Source organism: Boleophthalmus pectinirostris, unplaced genomic scaffold, assembly GCF_026225935.1.
Source record: "Boleophthalmus pectinirostris isolate CB_2022bp ecotype Guang Dong unplaced genomic scaffold, ASM2622593v1 HiC_scaffold_11, whole genome shotgun sequence".
NCBI lineage: Eukaryota > Metazoa > Chordata > Actinopteri > Gobiiformes > Gobiidae > Boleophthalmus > Boleophthalmus pectinirostris.
The window spans coordinates 22,509,535-22,525,651 of record NW_026570994.1 but is presented as its reverse complement, the minus strand read 5'-3'; the positions used below and the strand labels follow the sequence as shown (position 1 = coordinate 22,525,651).

Below are 16,117 nucleotides of genomic sequence, written 5' to 3'. Positions count from 1 at the left end.
TGAGGCCGCAGCTCTTTCCGTCGCTCTACACACTGGATATTAAATATTACATGTGTCGCTCTGTCTGAAAATAGTCCCGTCCATAAGCGAGAGTGGAGTCGGAAAAAGCTCCGCGTAAAAGCCCGAGCCGCACTTCAACTTAAAATAACATTATTCCTCTGGCTTCAAACTGGATTTATACGAGCTGCACTTAAACGTCCCACAGTATCTGACGCCGAACGGAGATTTAAAACATGTTATAATACTGTTCCCTCCTCAAAAACAGAGCTCCAAACATCTCCAAACATCTAAATGCTCTGTTCCACCTCGTGATGTCATGAAGTTTTCAAGTGAACAGCTCCTTTTGCCTTTAGTTCAGTAGAGATCGTTTTTGGTTTGAAAGAAGAACTCAAGTCTAAATGTGCAGAGTTTGTGTGTTAAACATGTGTGGAACCGGTCTTGGTCTCGAGACCGCTTTTTTACCGTCTTTGTCTCGTCTCGGACTTGAGTATGTTTGGTCTTGGTCTTGTCCTCTGTCTTGTCTTGGTCTTGTCTCGGTCTTGATGCAGCTCGGTCTCGTCTTGTCTCGGTCTTGATCGCTTGGTCTCGGTCTTGTCTCGTCTTGATGGCGCCTGGTCTCGGTCTTGTCTCGGTCTTGTCTCGGTCTTGATGCTTGGTCGTCTTGTCTCGATCTTGTCTCTATCTTGTCTTTCTTGACGCGCCTGTTCTCGTCTTGTCTCGGTCTTGTCTCGTCTTCTTGTGTGGTCTTGGTCTCGGTCTTGTCTCTGTCTTGAGACGCTCTGGTCTTGTCTCGGTCTTGTCTCGGTCTCTCGGTCTTGTCCTCGGTCTTGTCTCGGTCTTGATGGCTCTTCTTGGTCTTGCTCGGTCTTGATGCGCTTGGTCTCGGTCTTGTCCTCGGTCTTGTCTCGGTCTTGTCTCGTCTTGATGTCTCGCTTGTCTCGTCTTGTCTCAGTCTTGATGCTTGGTCTCGGTCTTGTCTCGGTCTTGACGGCTCTCGTCTCTGTCTTGTCGATTGGTCTCAGTCTTGTCTCGGTTGTCTTGGTCTTGAAGGCACTCGGTCTCGGTCTCGTCTTGATGGCTCTGGTCTCGGTCTTGTCTTGGTCTTGATGGCGGTCTCAGTCTTGTCTCGGTCTTGTCTTTGATCGGTCTCGTCTTGTCTCAGTCTTGATCGCTTGGTCTTGGTCTTGTCTCAGTCTTGATGCTCTTGTCTCGTCTTGTCTCGGTCTTGACTTGGGGCTCGGTCTTGTCTCGGTCTTGTCTCGGTCTTGATGACGCTTGGTCTCGGCCTCTGTGATGCTCTTGGTCTCGGTCTTGTCTCGGTCTTGTCTCTGGCTCTTGGTCTCGGTCTTGTCTCGTCTTGTCTTGGTCTTGTCGGTCTTGTCTTGGTCTTGATCTTGATGGTCTTGTGTCTTGGTCTTGGTCTTGATGGCTCTTGGTCCGGTCTTGTCTCGGTCTTGTTTCAGGTCTTGATGCTCTTGGTCTTGGTCTCTCTTGGTCTCGGTCTTGTTGGTCTTGATGACGCTTGATCTCGGTGTCTCGTCTTGTCTCAGTTGTCTTGTCTCGTCTTGGTCCGGTCTCGGTCTTGTCTCGATCTCGGTCTTGGTCTCGTCTCTGTCTCTCGGCTTGCTTCTTGGTCTCATGGTCTCGGCTGATCGTGTCTCTTGTCTCTGTCTTGACGTTGGTGTCTTGCCTTGTCTTGTCTTGAAACTCGGTCTCGGTCTTGTCTCAGTCTTGATGCTCTTCTCGTCTTGTCTCGCTTGGTCTTCTTGTCTTGTCTCGGTCTTGTCTTCTTGATGACCTTGGTCTCAGTCTTGTCTCGGTCTTGATGACGGCTTGTCTCGGTCTTGTCTCGGTCTTGAACTCTTGGTCTTGAGTCTTGTCTCTTGTCTTGTCTCGTCTTGTCTCGGTTTGAACCTCGGTCTCGGTCTTGTCTCGGTCTTGATGGCTCTTGGTCTCGGTCTTGTCTTGGTCTTGATGGCGCTTGGTCTTCTTGGTCCTTGTCTCTCAGTCTCGGTCTCAGTCTTGATCGCTTGGTCTCGGTCTTGTCTCTCTGCTTTCTCGTCTTGTCTCAGTCTTGATGACGCTTGGTCTCGTCTTGTCTCAGTCTTGATGACGCTTGGTCTCGTCTTGTCTCAGGTCTTGGTCTCTCGGTCTTGATGGCTTGGTCTTCTTGGTCTTGTCTTGGTCTTGATCTCGGTCTTGGTCTTGGTCTTGTCTTGTCTCAGTCTTGATGACGCTTGGTCTCTGGTCTTTGGTCTTGTCTCGGTCTTGACGACGCTTGGTCTTGGTTCTTGTCTCGGTCTTGTCTTGGTCTTGTCGGCTTTGTCTCTCGGTCTTGATCTCTGGTCTTGGTCTTGGTCTCAGTCTTGATGACTCTTCGGTCTCGGTCTTGTCTCTCTCTCTGTCTCTCTTGTCTCGGTCTTGAGGTCTTGGTCTCGTCTTGGTCTCTTCTTGTCTCGGTCTGTCTCAGTCTTGATCTTGTCTTGCTTGGTCTTGGTCTCTTGGTCTCGGTCTTGATCTTGATGCTTCTTGTCTTGTCTCGGTCTTGTGTCTTGGTCTCTGGTCTCGGTCTCGGTCTTGTCTTGGTCTCGTCTCGGTCTTGAGGTCTGAGTGTGATCGTTTTTCATTCTGGCCAGTAAACATTTGCCAGGTTGGTTCCACCTAGTGCCTCTTCTTAATTTAATTTCTCTCCAGGAATCAGAAAACACTAAACAGTTCACAAAAACCCCGGAAGCTGTAGACGACGGACGACGCTACTCGCTTTTTTTCACAATTTTATTTTATACCAACCATTAAAACCCAGGTGAGTCCCAGTTTTTAACACTATTACTATGTTTTTTGTTTGTGTGTTTGTGTTGTTCAGGTGCAGCACATCGTGACGGAGACGCGGGATAAGATCATGCAGTACAAGAGTAAGATGGCGGACGAGGCGGACCTGAGGAGGAGGCTGGCCAGTCTGGAAGAGTCTGTGGAACTGCACGAGCACATGAAGAGACAGGTACAAACCGCACAACGTCCACTCAGCCGGAGAGGAAAAAAGTCAAACATTTAGTCCCAGAACTTCATTTCTATTTTGTAAAAGCAGCTCCTCGAAATCAGCGTCGTGGTAAAACTTCGCTCTGGTCTCAGAAAAGTGCTTCTAAAATCGTCTCTGTGAATAATTCGGTTAATATAAATATGTTTGGAAAGAGAGAAATAAGTTTGGACGACCACAAACTGTTTAAAACTGCTTTTTAAGGTGGTAAAAAGTAAAAGGTGAAGTGGTTGTAGCTGTTTATCTTTTGTCTAACTCTGGTGTTTCTTCAGATCAAAATAAGGCAGTTTTAAAGCGTTTTAATTATCGGAGAGTCAGGAAGTGCGCTGTTAGCATGCTCCATTCCATTGTATTCACCATCCTGTCTCTCTCATCTCTATAATTTGAATACTTTTATTGGTTTACATTGTGATTTTGTGAGGTCGGAGATCGGACCAAAACAAAGATGGAGATGCCGACTCGGGCTGAGAACAAAGAACGAGAATAGACCTTTTTCACAATGTCCGGAAATGCCGCAATGTCAAAATGTGCCTGTAAATGTGCGTCGTTTTCTCCAGCAGCTTCATAAATCTGCTAAAACTAGATCTTAACCAGGTCTAAACCAGGTCTAAACTAGATCTAAACCAGGTCTAAAACCAGGTCTAAAACAGGACTAAAACAGCACTAAAACCAGGTCTAAACTAGATCTAAACCAGGTCTAAACCAGGTCTAAAACCACTAAAACGGTCTAAACTAAACTAAACCAGGTCTAAACCAGGTCTAAACCAGGTCTAAACTTGATCTAAAACAGATCTAAAACCAGGATTTAACAGGACTAAATCCTGCCGTGTGGACGTGTTTCTTCTTCTTCTATCAATAATATTTTTAATTTGGTTCAGTAAAGTCTGGACTTTTTATTTTCTTTTATCAAACAAAACTTCTTATGTGAAAATTTCCTCGTCTTTGTTTCTCGACAGAAAATCAAGTAATCCAAAGTATTCAGATTACATTACTCACTTTAAGTCATTTAATGGATTACGTTACAAACTACATTCTGGTGTGTGTAATCTGTAATCTGTAGGGGATTACAGTTTAAAAGTCACCTTCCCAACCCTGCTTTGGTGCTGTGTTAACGTGCTGTGGTGTTCGTTCAGGCTCTGGCGGAGTTTGAGATGTACCGACAGCGGATGGAGGACTCCCAGCTCTGCACCGAGGCACAGCACACGCAGAGAGTCGTGTCTATGAGCAGAGAGGTGAGTGTGCGAGGACACGACAGCAATAATCACACGCCTCGGTTTCTGTTTGAGCTTCAGGCCGACTCTGGGTTCGACTCTGGGGCCTGAGCTTAACTTTTAGATTTAGGTCTAAAACAGGAGTCCAGATTTGTGTGGTTATTTATTTTTCATGCCATAATCCATGTTTTATCACACGACACAAACACGTGATTCATTTTGATCATTTTGTTTCATTAATTTAAGTTCTGTTTCTCCAGATACGGTAACGAAACTTTTCAAAGTATTAGAAAACAAATTAAAGCTGCTTAAGAAGAGAAATTGTGCTTTTTTTTGTGCCCAGAGTTTTTGACAGTACAGAGCAGTGGGCGGAGACAGGGGGGAGGTGAAAATGGCAAATGTCTGAAAACTGAAGCCAAACATGCTTGAATCAATCAAAATGTTGAAGCAAATGATGACAGAACACTGTTATAACCATAAACTGTACATACGCATAAGTGGACAGAGCTAATCTGATTAAATATTCCAAATACGGAATTTGGCTCCAAATTCTCTCATGTAACTACAGCCTCGATGAGCTTCATTTGACTGGAGCTGGAGGCTGTGGCAAGTGAACAGACGTCCCCACAGACTCGGGACAATCCCAGATTTGAGCCCCGAGTCCCAGGTGTCCCTATTTTGGACCAATTTGATCTGAACTAGGACTGAACTATGACTAAACCAGGACTGTATGAGGTCTATTTCAGGTCTATTTCAGGTCTAAATCAGGGCTAAACCCAGTCTAAACCTGGTCTAAACCTGGTCTAAACCAGGTCTGAATCAGGTCTAAACCTGGTCTAAACCAGGTCTAAACTAGGACTATCACAGGTCTATTTCTGGTCTAAACCAGGACTAAACCAGAGGAGCATAAATTTTATTTGTTTAGACAAAATCCATCAGACTGAGCTTGTGTATTTAGTCTCAGATTAAACACTGAATGGACAAAGCGACATGATTTTTTTCTGTTTTATTTTATTCCAACCGTCCCAACGGTTAAAATCTCACAGAAGTTGAGTTTACGTACGAGTCATTTGTCCTTTAGTTACCAGACGTGTGAGGATATTTCCAGACCTTGAAGCCTGTCGAGGCTCAGTGGCGTCTCTGCTGCTGCTTTCAGGTGGAGGAGATGCGTCGCGATTTCGAGGAGAAGCTTCGCTCGTTCAGCCAGGCCCAGGCGCAGTTCGAGGCCGACAAGAGGCGAGCGCTGGAGGATCTGAGGGCCACGCACAGACAGGAAGTGGAGGATCTCATCAACAAACACCAGGACCAGAGCGCCTCCTCCTCCGAAGACCAGGAGCGACTGGCCGAGCTGCACCGACAGGAGGTGGGACTCCACACCGACGCTGTTTTTACATCTACGCAGTTTATTTCCACGTACGATGGAATTACAAAATGAGACAGTGTTTTGTTCGTTTGTTTTTTTAAGCTGCACTGTGTAAGTTTTTTGGTGGAATGTTCCACTACCTGCTTTGACTTCATAGAAACATGACCTGGAAAGTACTTCAGTCGTCACGTTTACACGAGAGCTTTTTGCACGTCATCCTCTTTATTTCCCCATTTTAATTTCTGCTCAATAAAAACACACAGATTCTTTTTTCTGATTTGTTCTAATGTCGTTTCCTCGTCACAAACAGACCTGGAGTTGTGTTTTGTTTCATTCACACCCTGGTTTCGGTTCAGTTCGAGAACAAAATGTAAAACCATTTGTTTGTTTGTTTATTTGTGTTTTTATTAAACCGACAATTAGTTTTAACTTTATACAAATGGGAAAATAAATTAGTAATAGTAATAAGTTAAATTCTGTTACGGTGAACGTGAGGACAAGCCAGGCTGGTTCCAGGAATCAAAACACACAAGACGGTTTACAAAATGTAGGTTTACAAAGCGAGTTCGGGCACCAGCCAATCAACGAAGAGCCAGACATTCTGTGTTGACAACGATTCCCAAGATCGAGGATTTAAAGCCGGAACAAAGAGAATGTTTGGTGAATTTCATCCAGGGGAAAGACGTTATTGTCCTTCTTCCTACAGGATTTGGGAAAAGCTTCATGTACCAGTTGTCCCCGTTAGTGATGCTTTACAAACGTCACGACCAAACAGCAGCGACTGGTTAAATGATAAAAAGTACCCGCCTACTGTCGAGCGAACGAATCCTAACGCATGAGGGATGCAACGGCTGTAGTTTTGCAGGATTCTCGTGGTTCAGAGCGACGTAATCAAGTCAGGGGGCAGTTGTAGTGAAGGTGTCGCCCTAACTATAAAGCGCTGCGGGAAACACTGCACCAAACACGGACGAGTTCCTGGTGAATATTAAAGAGCCGAGCCTCCGTGTAGCTGCACATGTAGAGGACGAAATGTAAAACACACAAACTGCACCAAACCCAACGTCCTGTACTGAAACGCTTCGGCACAAATACATAATAAACGTTTATATCTTAAATTTTGTCCAAGCTTTTTCGCAGTGTACATGACATCACCAGGTTGAACAGAGCATTTCGAGCTTTGCAGATACAAACAGACTGAAAATAAACATGTGTGAATGAAACAAAACACAACTCCAGGTTTGTTTTTGAGGAGGGAACAACATTATAACACGACTTAAAGCTCACAAGAGTCAGTTTTGCGTCATGTAAAAGCTTTAAGCGGAAAACTGTAACACGTCCATGGAGAGACGAGCTGTAAACTTTGTTGTTTTTATTTCCAGGTGGATTCGTTGATGGAGCGAGTGGAGGAACTGTCCAAAGACAAAGTCCGTTTGGTGGAGGAGTACGAGGCTAAACTGGGCAAAGCTCAGGAGTACTACGAGAGGGAACTGGAGGCAATGAGACGGACGCACCAGCTCACCACAGAGAACCTGCTCGCCTGGAAGAGGACCGAGGTCAGTGACGCTCTGTAGTCGTCTGTATTTGTGAAGACCATCGTAGTTTTCAGCTGTATTGATTAAGTTAAGGTTTACTACTAATATTAAACCTTCATGAGGGACATTTAGTCCTTCAACCGGTGCTGCTGGAGAAACCTGTGAGGAGCAGTGAGACCCACATCCAGATCTTTAGTCACAGGCAAACAGTGTAAAAACTGATACTGACATATGATTGACAGGACACAGGGCTGTAACGGTACAAAACATCTGGCTAATTCTGGTACATTTACAGAAATGCTGATTAACGTACGCTGTCCCTGTTAAATAAACCAAATAAATAAATAAAAATCACAGTTCTGTACGTACCTCGGTTTTATTTATTTGTTTATTTATTTGAGACGGGGGCAGCGCACAGTTTTGACATTAACATTAACAGGAGAGATGTTTGTACATCAGGTTGTAGCGTCAGTGTTGACCTCCAGGAAGAACAGTTAATAGCCAAGGTCAGTTAAATACAATCAATCAATGAACCTGCCCAGAGACGACAGGTGAAAATGAACACTGCTGCTGGAAGAAACCAACAGTTTGTTTTAACTTTATACAAACGGGAAAAATAAAATAAAGTCAAAGTGCTGCTTGGTAAAACTAATAAGTGAAATAAAAAATATATATATAAACTTTTCAAAAAGTAAAGCGCAGCACGAACAGTTCCAGCATGAACTTTTAAGTCTTTATTTCTATAGCGCTTTTCACTGACACATGTCACAAAGACACTTTACAGAGAATTATAGATTCATTGTTCTTTCTCTCCACATCCAGTGATACTAAACTACTACAGTAGCTACAGCTGCCCTGGGGCAGACTGACGGAAGCGAGGCTGCCAATCTGCACCATCAGCTCCTCTGACCACCATCATCACTTAACGCACACACACCACTGTCATACTGGGCAATATGGGTGAAGTGTCTTGCCTAAGGACAAAACAACTGTTTTTTTTGTGACTGGCGCCTCCTGTGGCTCCTGATTTTCCCACCGTCTCCACCCAAGTACTGACCAGACCCGGAGATCTGACAGGATCAGGCTTTTACAAACTGGTTTGGCCACAAGATTTTACACAATCTTCAGATTTTTGGCCAGAAAAACAAACCGCTTGCATTAAAACTCAGGTGACAGGTATTGGTGGTGGTGGAGGGACACTGTGCCAGCGAAAGGCGAGCGTGAGTGAGTGAGTGAGTGAGTGAGTGAGTGAGTGAGGGCCGCGAGGATTCACGTGGGTCAGAGGGACGTGGTCAAGTCGGGGGACCAGGTGTTGTTGCGGTGGTCGCTCTAACTATAAAGCGCTGCGGGAAACACTGCCCCAAACATGGACAAAACACGGACAAGTTCCCTCGTAAATATTAAAGAGTCGAGCCTCGGTGTCGCTGCACATGTAGAGGATGAATATAAACACAAACAAACTGCACAAACTCACTCGTGCACAGACCTGCACCGAACCCAACGACCTGTACACAAACCGTTCAGCACAAAAACATGAACCATTACACCTCTGTTACATAAGGGTGACTTGTTGTACAGTTGTAGGGAGTATTATCTGTTACATGTAAGTGAGTTGTTGTACAGTTGTAGGGAGTATTATCTGTTACATAAGGGTGACTTGTTGTACAGTTGTAGGGAGTATTATCTGTTACATGTAAGTGAGTTGTTTGGAGTATGGTAAGATTGTAGTCGTGTGTCTCTCACTGAAAGCCGAGTGGCCAAACCGCACGAGCTCTCCAGTATTTATTAGTCGTAGAGTTGTAAGTTGCAGTTCCTGTCCAGTGATTTTAGTGTTAAACTTGAAAATGGAGCGTGGCCCGTCGTCTGTCCCGTCCGTTTGGACCTGTGCCCGTCTCTGTCCCGTCCGTTTGGACCCGTGCCCGTCTTCTGTCCCGTCCGTTTGGACCTGTGCCCGTCTTCTGTCCCGTCCGTTTGGACCCGTGCCCGGCTCCGTCCGCAGCTTATCTCCCTTTTACTACTCCAAAAATACACAGACACAGAGCGAGATTACACCAGCGCGGAGTTATGTAAGTGACAAAAGGTTGGCACTCGTCTCAGTAACGTTATGCAAAAAGTGAACAGAATCTGCTCCCTCAAGCACCACTTTCACACACTTTCACTCTCACACTCCTCTGAGCCGCTGCACCGTCAAGTGACTTTCTCCGCTCAGTGTGGAGGTTGTGGGTTAGACTCCTGACATCGTTACGTTCTAGAACAGAGCTACTCAACTAAAATCTGAGGAGGTCTGGTTAGAGAAAAGGTCCAGGACATAATAATGTTTAACTTGCATTAGGATTGTGATACAGAAGCAGCCTCGTTTTATCAGTGTCTGAGTGTGTGAACAACAGACTGTCACATGGTAAATGGTCACATTTTTCTATAGCTTTTCCACCTTCAAGGCTCAAAGTGCTTTACAACAAGGAACCACTCACACATTCACACACCAGTGCACACAGACACTGTGGGCAAGGTGGGTTAAGTGTCTTGCCCAAGGACACAACGACAGCATTCATCTGTGGGAGCTGGAATCACACCAGCAACCTGTGGGTCAGTGGATCTGATGCTCAACCTGAGATGTTTTATGTCGAGAACTGGAATCGAACCACCAACCTTCAGATCAGTGGGCGAATGCTCCACCAACTGAGCTCCTGCCGCCCAAATCAACGAAAACACAAGATACAAACATTTTAACAAAGTGTATTTTTAACTGTTAGTCGTGTTCTATCAAAAATGACTAGACTCAATCAATTTAAATGACAAACATTTATTCCCCTGACAATACAATTCTAATCCAGAGCTCTGATGCCTCCACTTACGCAGGTCTGACCCCTGCCTTTCCCTCCACCCAGTTTATAAAACACAACTGTATGAAGATGCAGATAATATGTTGAGCAGGTTCACGCCTTGAATCGTCGCCTTGAAGCTTCAGCATTTCTTCTTTGGGGGAAGTGACAACCCGTCCAAACCATTGGAGATCACACCAAGTCTTCTTGGATAACTCCAGCCTGGGTTATTCTCTCCAATTTATTAGGACACACAGAGCATTACCATTAAACATTAAACAATGTTCAACTCAGTGAGTGTGTTCGTGTTACTGTGTTTACATGTTCACTGAGAAACAGAGACACTCATATCCGCGTGTACATGATCAAATGGAGTGTCCCGGTTTCTTGACATAATCTTACAAATGCGCAGGCGCAAAAATTAACTTAAATCAATTTCATAAACCAGGAAAAATACAAACCATGAGCTCCTTTAGCATAAGAAGCTAAGGAGCTACGAGATCTCCCACAATCCACTGTGCAGATTCTTCATTCAAATCTTCTGCATAAATAAACTCAACTTTACAACATATAAACCATAAACACTATAGACACATCAGCCCGTTTGATCAGATCATTCAGCTGTGATCACATTTGTTTATGTTTTACAGAAACGAAACTTAAGGCCGTAGGCTAATTAGCATAAACTGTTAGCGGCGATAAAAACAACTCGCTCCTTGTGCCGCTGATGCGATCAGTTTCTTTTGGACTAAATGACTCGACTCTGTGGATTATGTGTGTTATTTCTGTGACAGAAGAGGTGCTGATGATGGTGAGTCTGTTCCGTGCATATAGAGTATAGGAGATAGTTCATGTTTTAGCTTTTCAGCGTCACACGAGTGCAGGTCGTACGAGTGCAGGTTGTACATGTGCAGGTTTAGCGCAGCTCTTTATTTTACAGTCATTTCACTCGTTTGGTCACTTTATTTATGTTGGTCAATTTATTTATGTCACTACTGTTGTGTTGAGAGGCTGGAAAGTGTCTTTTGGACGCATGCGACTCAACTTTATGTTGCAGTAACCGGGATACTGCGTTTACATGACACAAGTATCACAGTTACTATCAGAATAAACCAGCTACAGTAACACAGTTTCTAATAACCTGGTCACTGCCATAACCGGGTTACTGAAACCGGGTTACTGCGTTTACATGCACCATCAAGAAACGGGGATACTCAAAAAACCCGATCATAACCGGGTTATTGATGTGCATGTAAACACACTCAATGTATAACTTCATTAAACAATATTCAAACCACCACTTGACACAGTCGTCATAAACACTGAAACACACAGGAGGCGACGTTAGACACAAGGCTGCAGTTTGATTAGAGAAAAGAAATAAAATGGTGCTTAATTTCAGAAAAAAAATCGCAGCTTGAGTTTCCCTTTTTCTTTCGCTTTCACATCTCGACTTTACCGTCTCAATACATTTTTCAGCAGATTCTCAAACCTGTCTCCTGTGTGTCTGTGTTCAGAGCTGCGATCGCCTTGAATGTTCAGATTTGATCAGTTCAGCAGCGTCACGATTAGTTTGTTTGTTCCTTGGTTTATTAATACAGAGCTGTAAAGTTTCTACTTGAGTGACCAAACATCCTGGACTTTTTTTTTTTTTTTTTAAGTGATGGAAATGTCCGGGTTTTCATTACCTTTCACTGGGCCATTAAATTGAGCGTCTCTCGTAGCGTCTGTGAGAAGGAGCGAGCAGACACAGTCCGTCAGTCTGGGACATACCCAAGGGCAAATGTGCATTTAACGATGACTTGGACAAGAAATTCTCCATTTTCCGTCGCGGTCGGGGCAAGTGGGACGGTCATGTGCACAGGTCGTGAGGTGAGAGTAGCTCAATGTCGAGGCCCCACCCCCGGTAATGTGTCCGGGTTTTCACAAATGGAAATATGGTCAGTTTAGTTTAGACTCTGAACTGAATAGGCCCGATTCAACTGATTCAACTTATAAAATGAACTGGATTTAGGCTCGTGTGAGAAATGCTGCTCAGAACAACATGTGACAAACAAAATGGAAGTCATGCTTCTGTCCGGATTAGGGATGGGCATGATTAATCGATTATTGATCATTAAGAATTTCATCGATTACGTTGATTTTAATGGACAAACCAAATGTAGGTGTGTGTGTAGTGTGAATAAACAGGTGTGTACATGTGTCTCTGCATCAGAAGGAGCGAGACACAAACATTCAGTCAGTCTGTAACGAACCGAAGCACAAATGTGGATTTAACGATGATTTGTACAAGAAAATCCACGCTTTTCGTTTCGTTCGGGACGAAAAGTGTGAGGCCATGTGCACAGTGGATAAAGCAGCACATATGTTTCTGTGTCCAGTGGGAAAAAGTTTTTCCAGGTGAGAGTCGCTCAATGTGGATGACGAGGCCCCGCCCCCCTCCCCCCGTACGCTGTCCTGGTTTTGACAAACACAAATCTGGTCACACTGACCTGTATTCACCTGAGTCATGTCTTTTAATCCGACAGAAACTGAACCACATCAGCGACACAAGAGCTGGAGTTTTATCTTCACTTAGTTTATGTAAATTAGTGATGTGGTTTTAAGTTTTGTTTCTGTGGGATTTGAACAAAACTGAATTAAACACATTATAATGTCAAACAGCTGATGTGGATCTAGAGTCGTTATGTTTATATGTCGTAAAGTTGAATTTATTTATGCAGATTAGTGCAGATAGTAATAATAATGATGATCATTTTAATATAAAAACGCTAATGATTAATTGATAATTGATTGTTAAAGGTTGTATGGAGGATTTTTTTTGTTTCAAATTGTCAGTGATAGATTATAGATGCAGTCGCCTTGTAATTATGATGACCAAAAAAAAAGAGAATAAAAATTAATCAACTCTGGACGTGGTGGAGCTAAACATTTGCCAATAGATAACGACACTGCCTCGTTATCTGTGAGCTGACAGGCTGTCAATCAAACTCCCTACGTTTCTAGAGTAACTGACTTGCCTGCGCTGCTGTTACGTGGTTTATGTACGACTGTCACACAGTCCACAGACGCAAGACGCACAGACGCTGTTTACTCCACCAACGCAACAGTTCTTAGTGGCTTTTTTGACCTATATCTTCCTCGCAGTTCGCACAAAGTTTGTTGTGATGGCGACAAGAATCCAGGAGCAGTTCGCCCCAAAAGAAAGTCAGTTTTTGAGGTGAAAGAAGAAGACAAGGGGAAAAGCAGCGAAGCCAAACTAAGGTGATTCTTGTAGATTCATTCCAGCGATGGTGCGACTAAAGCAGACGAAGGGTCTAAAGACTGAAGCACTGGTCCACAAATTACTCCTGGACAGGAAACTTCTGCTTATTATGAAAACGTACTTTATTTCCAAGAGCGAGACAAACGTTTTTCAGGACACGAAAGCGATATCCTATGTCTGAAAACTTAATTTTCAAGGCAAAGAAAGAGTCCGCTTGCTGCTGCGTGTTGTAGCTAGTTCATTCGCACTGAATCTCCGCGCAACCTTCTCTGCTCCCCTTTCCTGCTCCTGTCCCCGCTGCCCCATTCCACTCTTCCCCCTGCTCCTCACTTCTCCGTCTTGTCTAACCAACACTGTAGTTAGTTGTTTCCAAGTCATGTGCAGCGGCTGTAAACAAACCTGTTTGTGGCGTAAAGAGGAGGAGGGAGGAGGCGTTTCTACGTAGGAGCTGTGGGGGAGGGGAGGTGGTTTCACGCATGCGCAACATTTGAAAAAGGACAAACAGTCGCTGGATTTCTCGTTCCTTGGAAAATCCTCTATACAACCTTTAATTCTTCCGACGATCGATTAAGAAAATTTCATCAAATGTCCATCCCTAGTCCGGATGATGCACCAACTTGGAACCAGCTGCAGCCCGCCCAGACCTGTACTCCACTGTCCACTCTCACTGTGCCTGCGCAGAACCAGCGTGGAGAAGACGGCTCAGACCCAGAGTTCATGGTGATAACCTGAGATGAGGACGACCCGCGGTTTTAACGGGGAACATAGATTCACAATTGGAGGTACTGATGTTCCCCCGGGAAACAGAGGTACAGGGAATATTGGGCTGCTCCTCTCCAGGTCCGTATGGGAGGGATTCAGTGTATAGACCAGCCCCAGGTGATTTCACCATAAAGAAGTAGGTGGTTTTCAGATTCAAGAACAGGGACCAGGGTCTGACTCTGGACCCTGACGCCGAAACGAACCAGATAAACTTTTGTCCATTTCACAAATTGAACTTCTCCTGTTGCTTGACTCTAGGTTGATTTCTAAACCTGTGTGTGTGTGTGTGTGTGTGTGTGTTTTCAGGTGGAGCTGCGTAAAGAGTTCCAGGCTCAGGAGGCGGCGCTGCAGAGGTCACTGTCCAAACTGAGGAGTGAACTTCAGAAAGCTCAAGAAGAAGCACGAGAAAACAGAGACAAAACCAACCGTCTGCAGACGTCACTCGCCAACGCAGAGGGAACCATCAAGGTACTACTACTACTACTACTACTACTACTACTGCTACTACTGCTACTACTACTACTACTACTACTACTACTTACTACTACTACTACTACTACTACTACTACTACTACTACTACTTAAATGGGGCCAGAGGAAACAGAGACAAAACCAGCCGTGTGCAGCTTCACTCGCCGGCGCAGAGGCACCATCAAGGTGACGTGTCTTGTTCTTGTCTTCATCAGCTACAGACACATGACTCCATGTTCCCCCAGTGAACTGCACTTTTTGAACCATTAAAGGTTCAAAATTACACGTGATGGACTCTTGTGAACTTTAAGGCATTTGGAATAGTGTTTTGTTTCATTCACATGTTTGAGTAAAGCCGGGTGTACGTACACTGTGGGATTTTTGACCCTTTTTGGGGATCGGGTTTTGGCTTCATCGTGTGTCGTGCTTCGTGTCGTAAACATGGGGTAAAGAAAATAATGAATACCTCACAACCAGCTCCCGATCGGCATTCGTAGGTCGCAAGAAAATCAAACTTGTTTAAAAACCAGTCGCGTGAGGGTTTTGCTCTGTTGAAGAATTTCCACGAGACGATTTGCCAGAATCTGTCAGACTGATCATGTGACACAGAAGAGGAAGCAGGATATGAGGTTGTGGAGGACGACGGCGTTGGCGAGTGTTTTGGACGCAGGACATGGAGGCGCAGCTCAAACGAGCAACACAGAACACAACGTTTGGTTAAAAACTTGATGCTACTGACCTCCAGTTCCTTCTGAAGAACTGACAACCCGTACTGCCCACGTCCGCCCACGTCTGCCCATGTCTGCCCACGTCTGTCCACGTCCGCCCACGTCTGTCCACGTCTGTCCACATCTGCCCACGTCTCTGCCCACGTCTGCCCACGTCTGTCCACGTCCGCCCACGTCTGTCCACGTCTGTCCACATCTGCCCACGTCCGTCCACGTCTGCCCACGTCCACGTCTGTCCACGTCTGTCCACGTCCGCCCACGTCCGCCCACGTCTGCCCACGTCTGCCCACGTCCGTCCACGTCCCACGTCTGTCCACGTCTGTCCACGTCTGTCCCACGTCTGCCCACGTCCCCGTCCACGTCCGCCCACGTCTGCCCACGTCTGCCCACGTCCGTCCACGTCCGCCACGTCTGTCCACGTCCGCCCACGTCTGCCACGTCCGTCCACGTCCGCCCACGTCTGCCCACGTCCGCCCACGTCTGCCCACGTCCGTCCACGTCCGCCCACGTCTGCCCACGTCCGCCCACGTCTGTCCACGTCCGCCCACGTCCGCCCACGTCTGCCCACGTCCGCCCACGTCCGCCCCACGTCTGCCCACGTCCGCCCACGTCCGCCCACGTCCGCCCACGTCTGTCCACGTCCGTCCACGTCCGCCCACGTCCTCCCACGTCCTCCCACGTCCGTCCACGTCTGCCCACGTCTGCCCACGTCCGCCCACGTCCGCCCACGTCTGTCCACGTCTGTCCACGTCTGTCCACGTCTGTCCAGCCATTTCTTTGACCAGATTTCGTCGCCTCTTCTTTTTGGGCTCGTCTGTGTTGAAAATGGCACAAATTGCCAAGGGAGAGCGTCTGTTTTTTGCCATTGTGTCTCCGCACGTCTGTGGTTTTCTTCTTTGTGGTTTTCTACTTCCAGAACAGCAGCTCTG

The 16,117-nt window shown here is 45.7% G+C and overlaps 1 protein-coding gene across 1 annotated transcript in view; it reads left to right on the top strand.

Moving 5' to 3' along the window:
* LOC110165691 (protein FAM184A-like) overlaps nt 1–16,117 on the top strand; it is a 96,150-nt gene that overhangs the window by 28,274 nt on the left and 51,759 nt on the right. Inside the window, exons 3-7 of the mRNA XM_055165937.1 lie at nt 2,864–2,998; nt 4,168–4,266; nt 5,402–5,608; nt 6,988–7,161; nt 14,296–14,457. Coding sequence (XP_055021912.1) covers nt 2,864–2,998; nt 4,168–4,266; nt 5,402–5,608; nt 6,988–7,161; nt 14,296–14,457 — 777 coding nt within the window. The remainder of the gene's footprint in view (nt 1–2,863; nt 2,999–4,167; nt 4,267–5,401; nt 5,609–6,987; nt 7,162–14,295; nt 14,458–16,117) is intronic.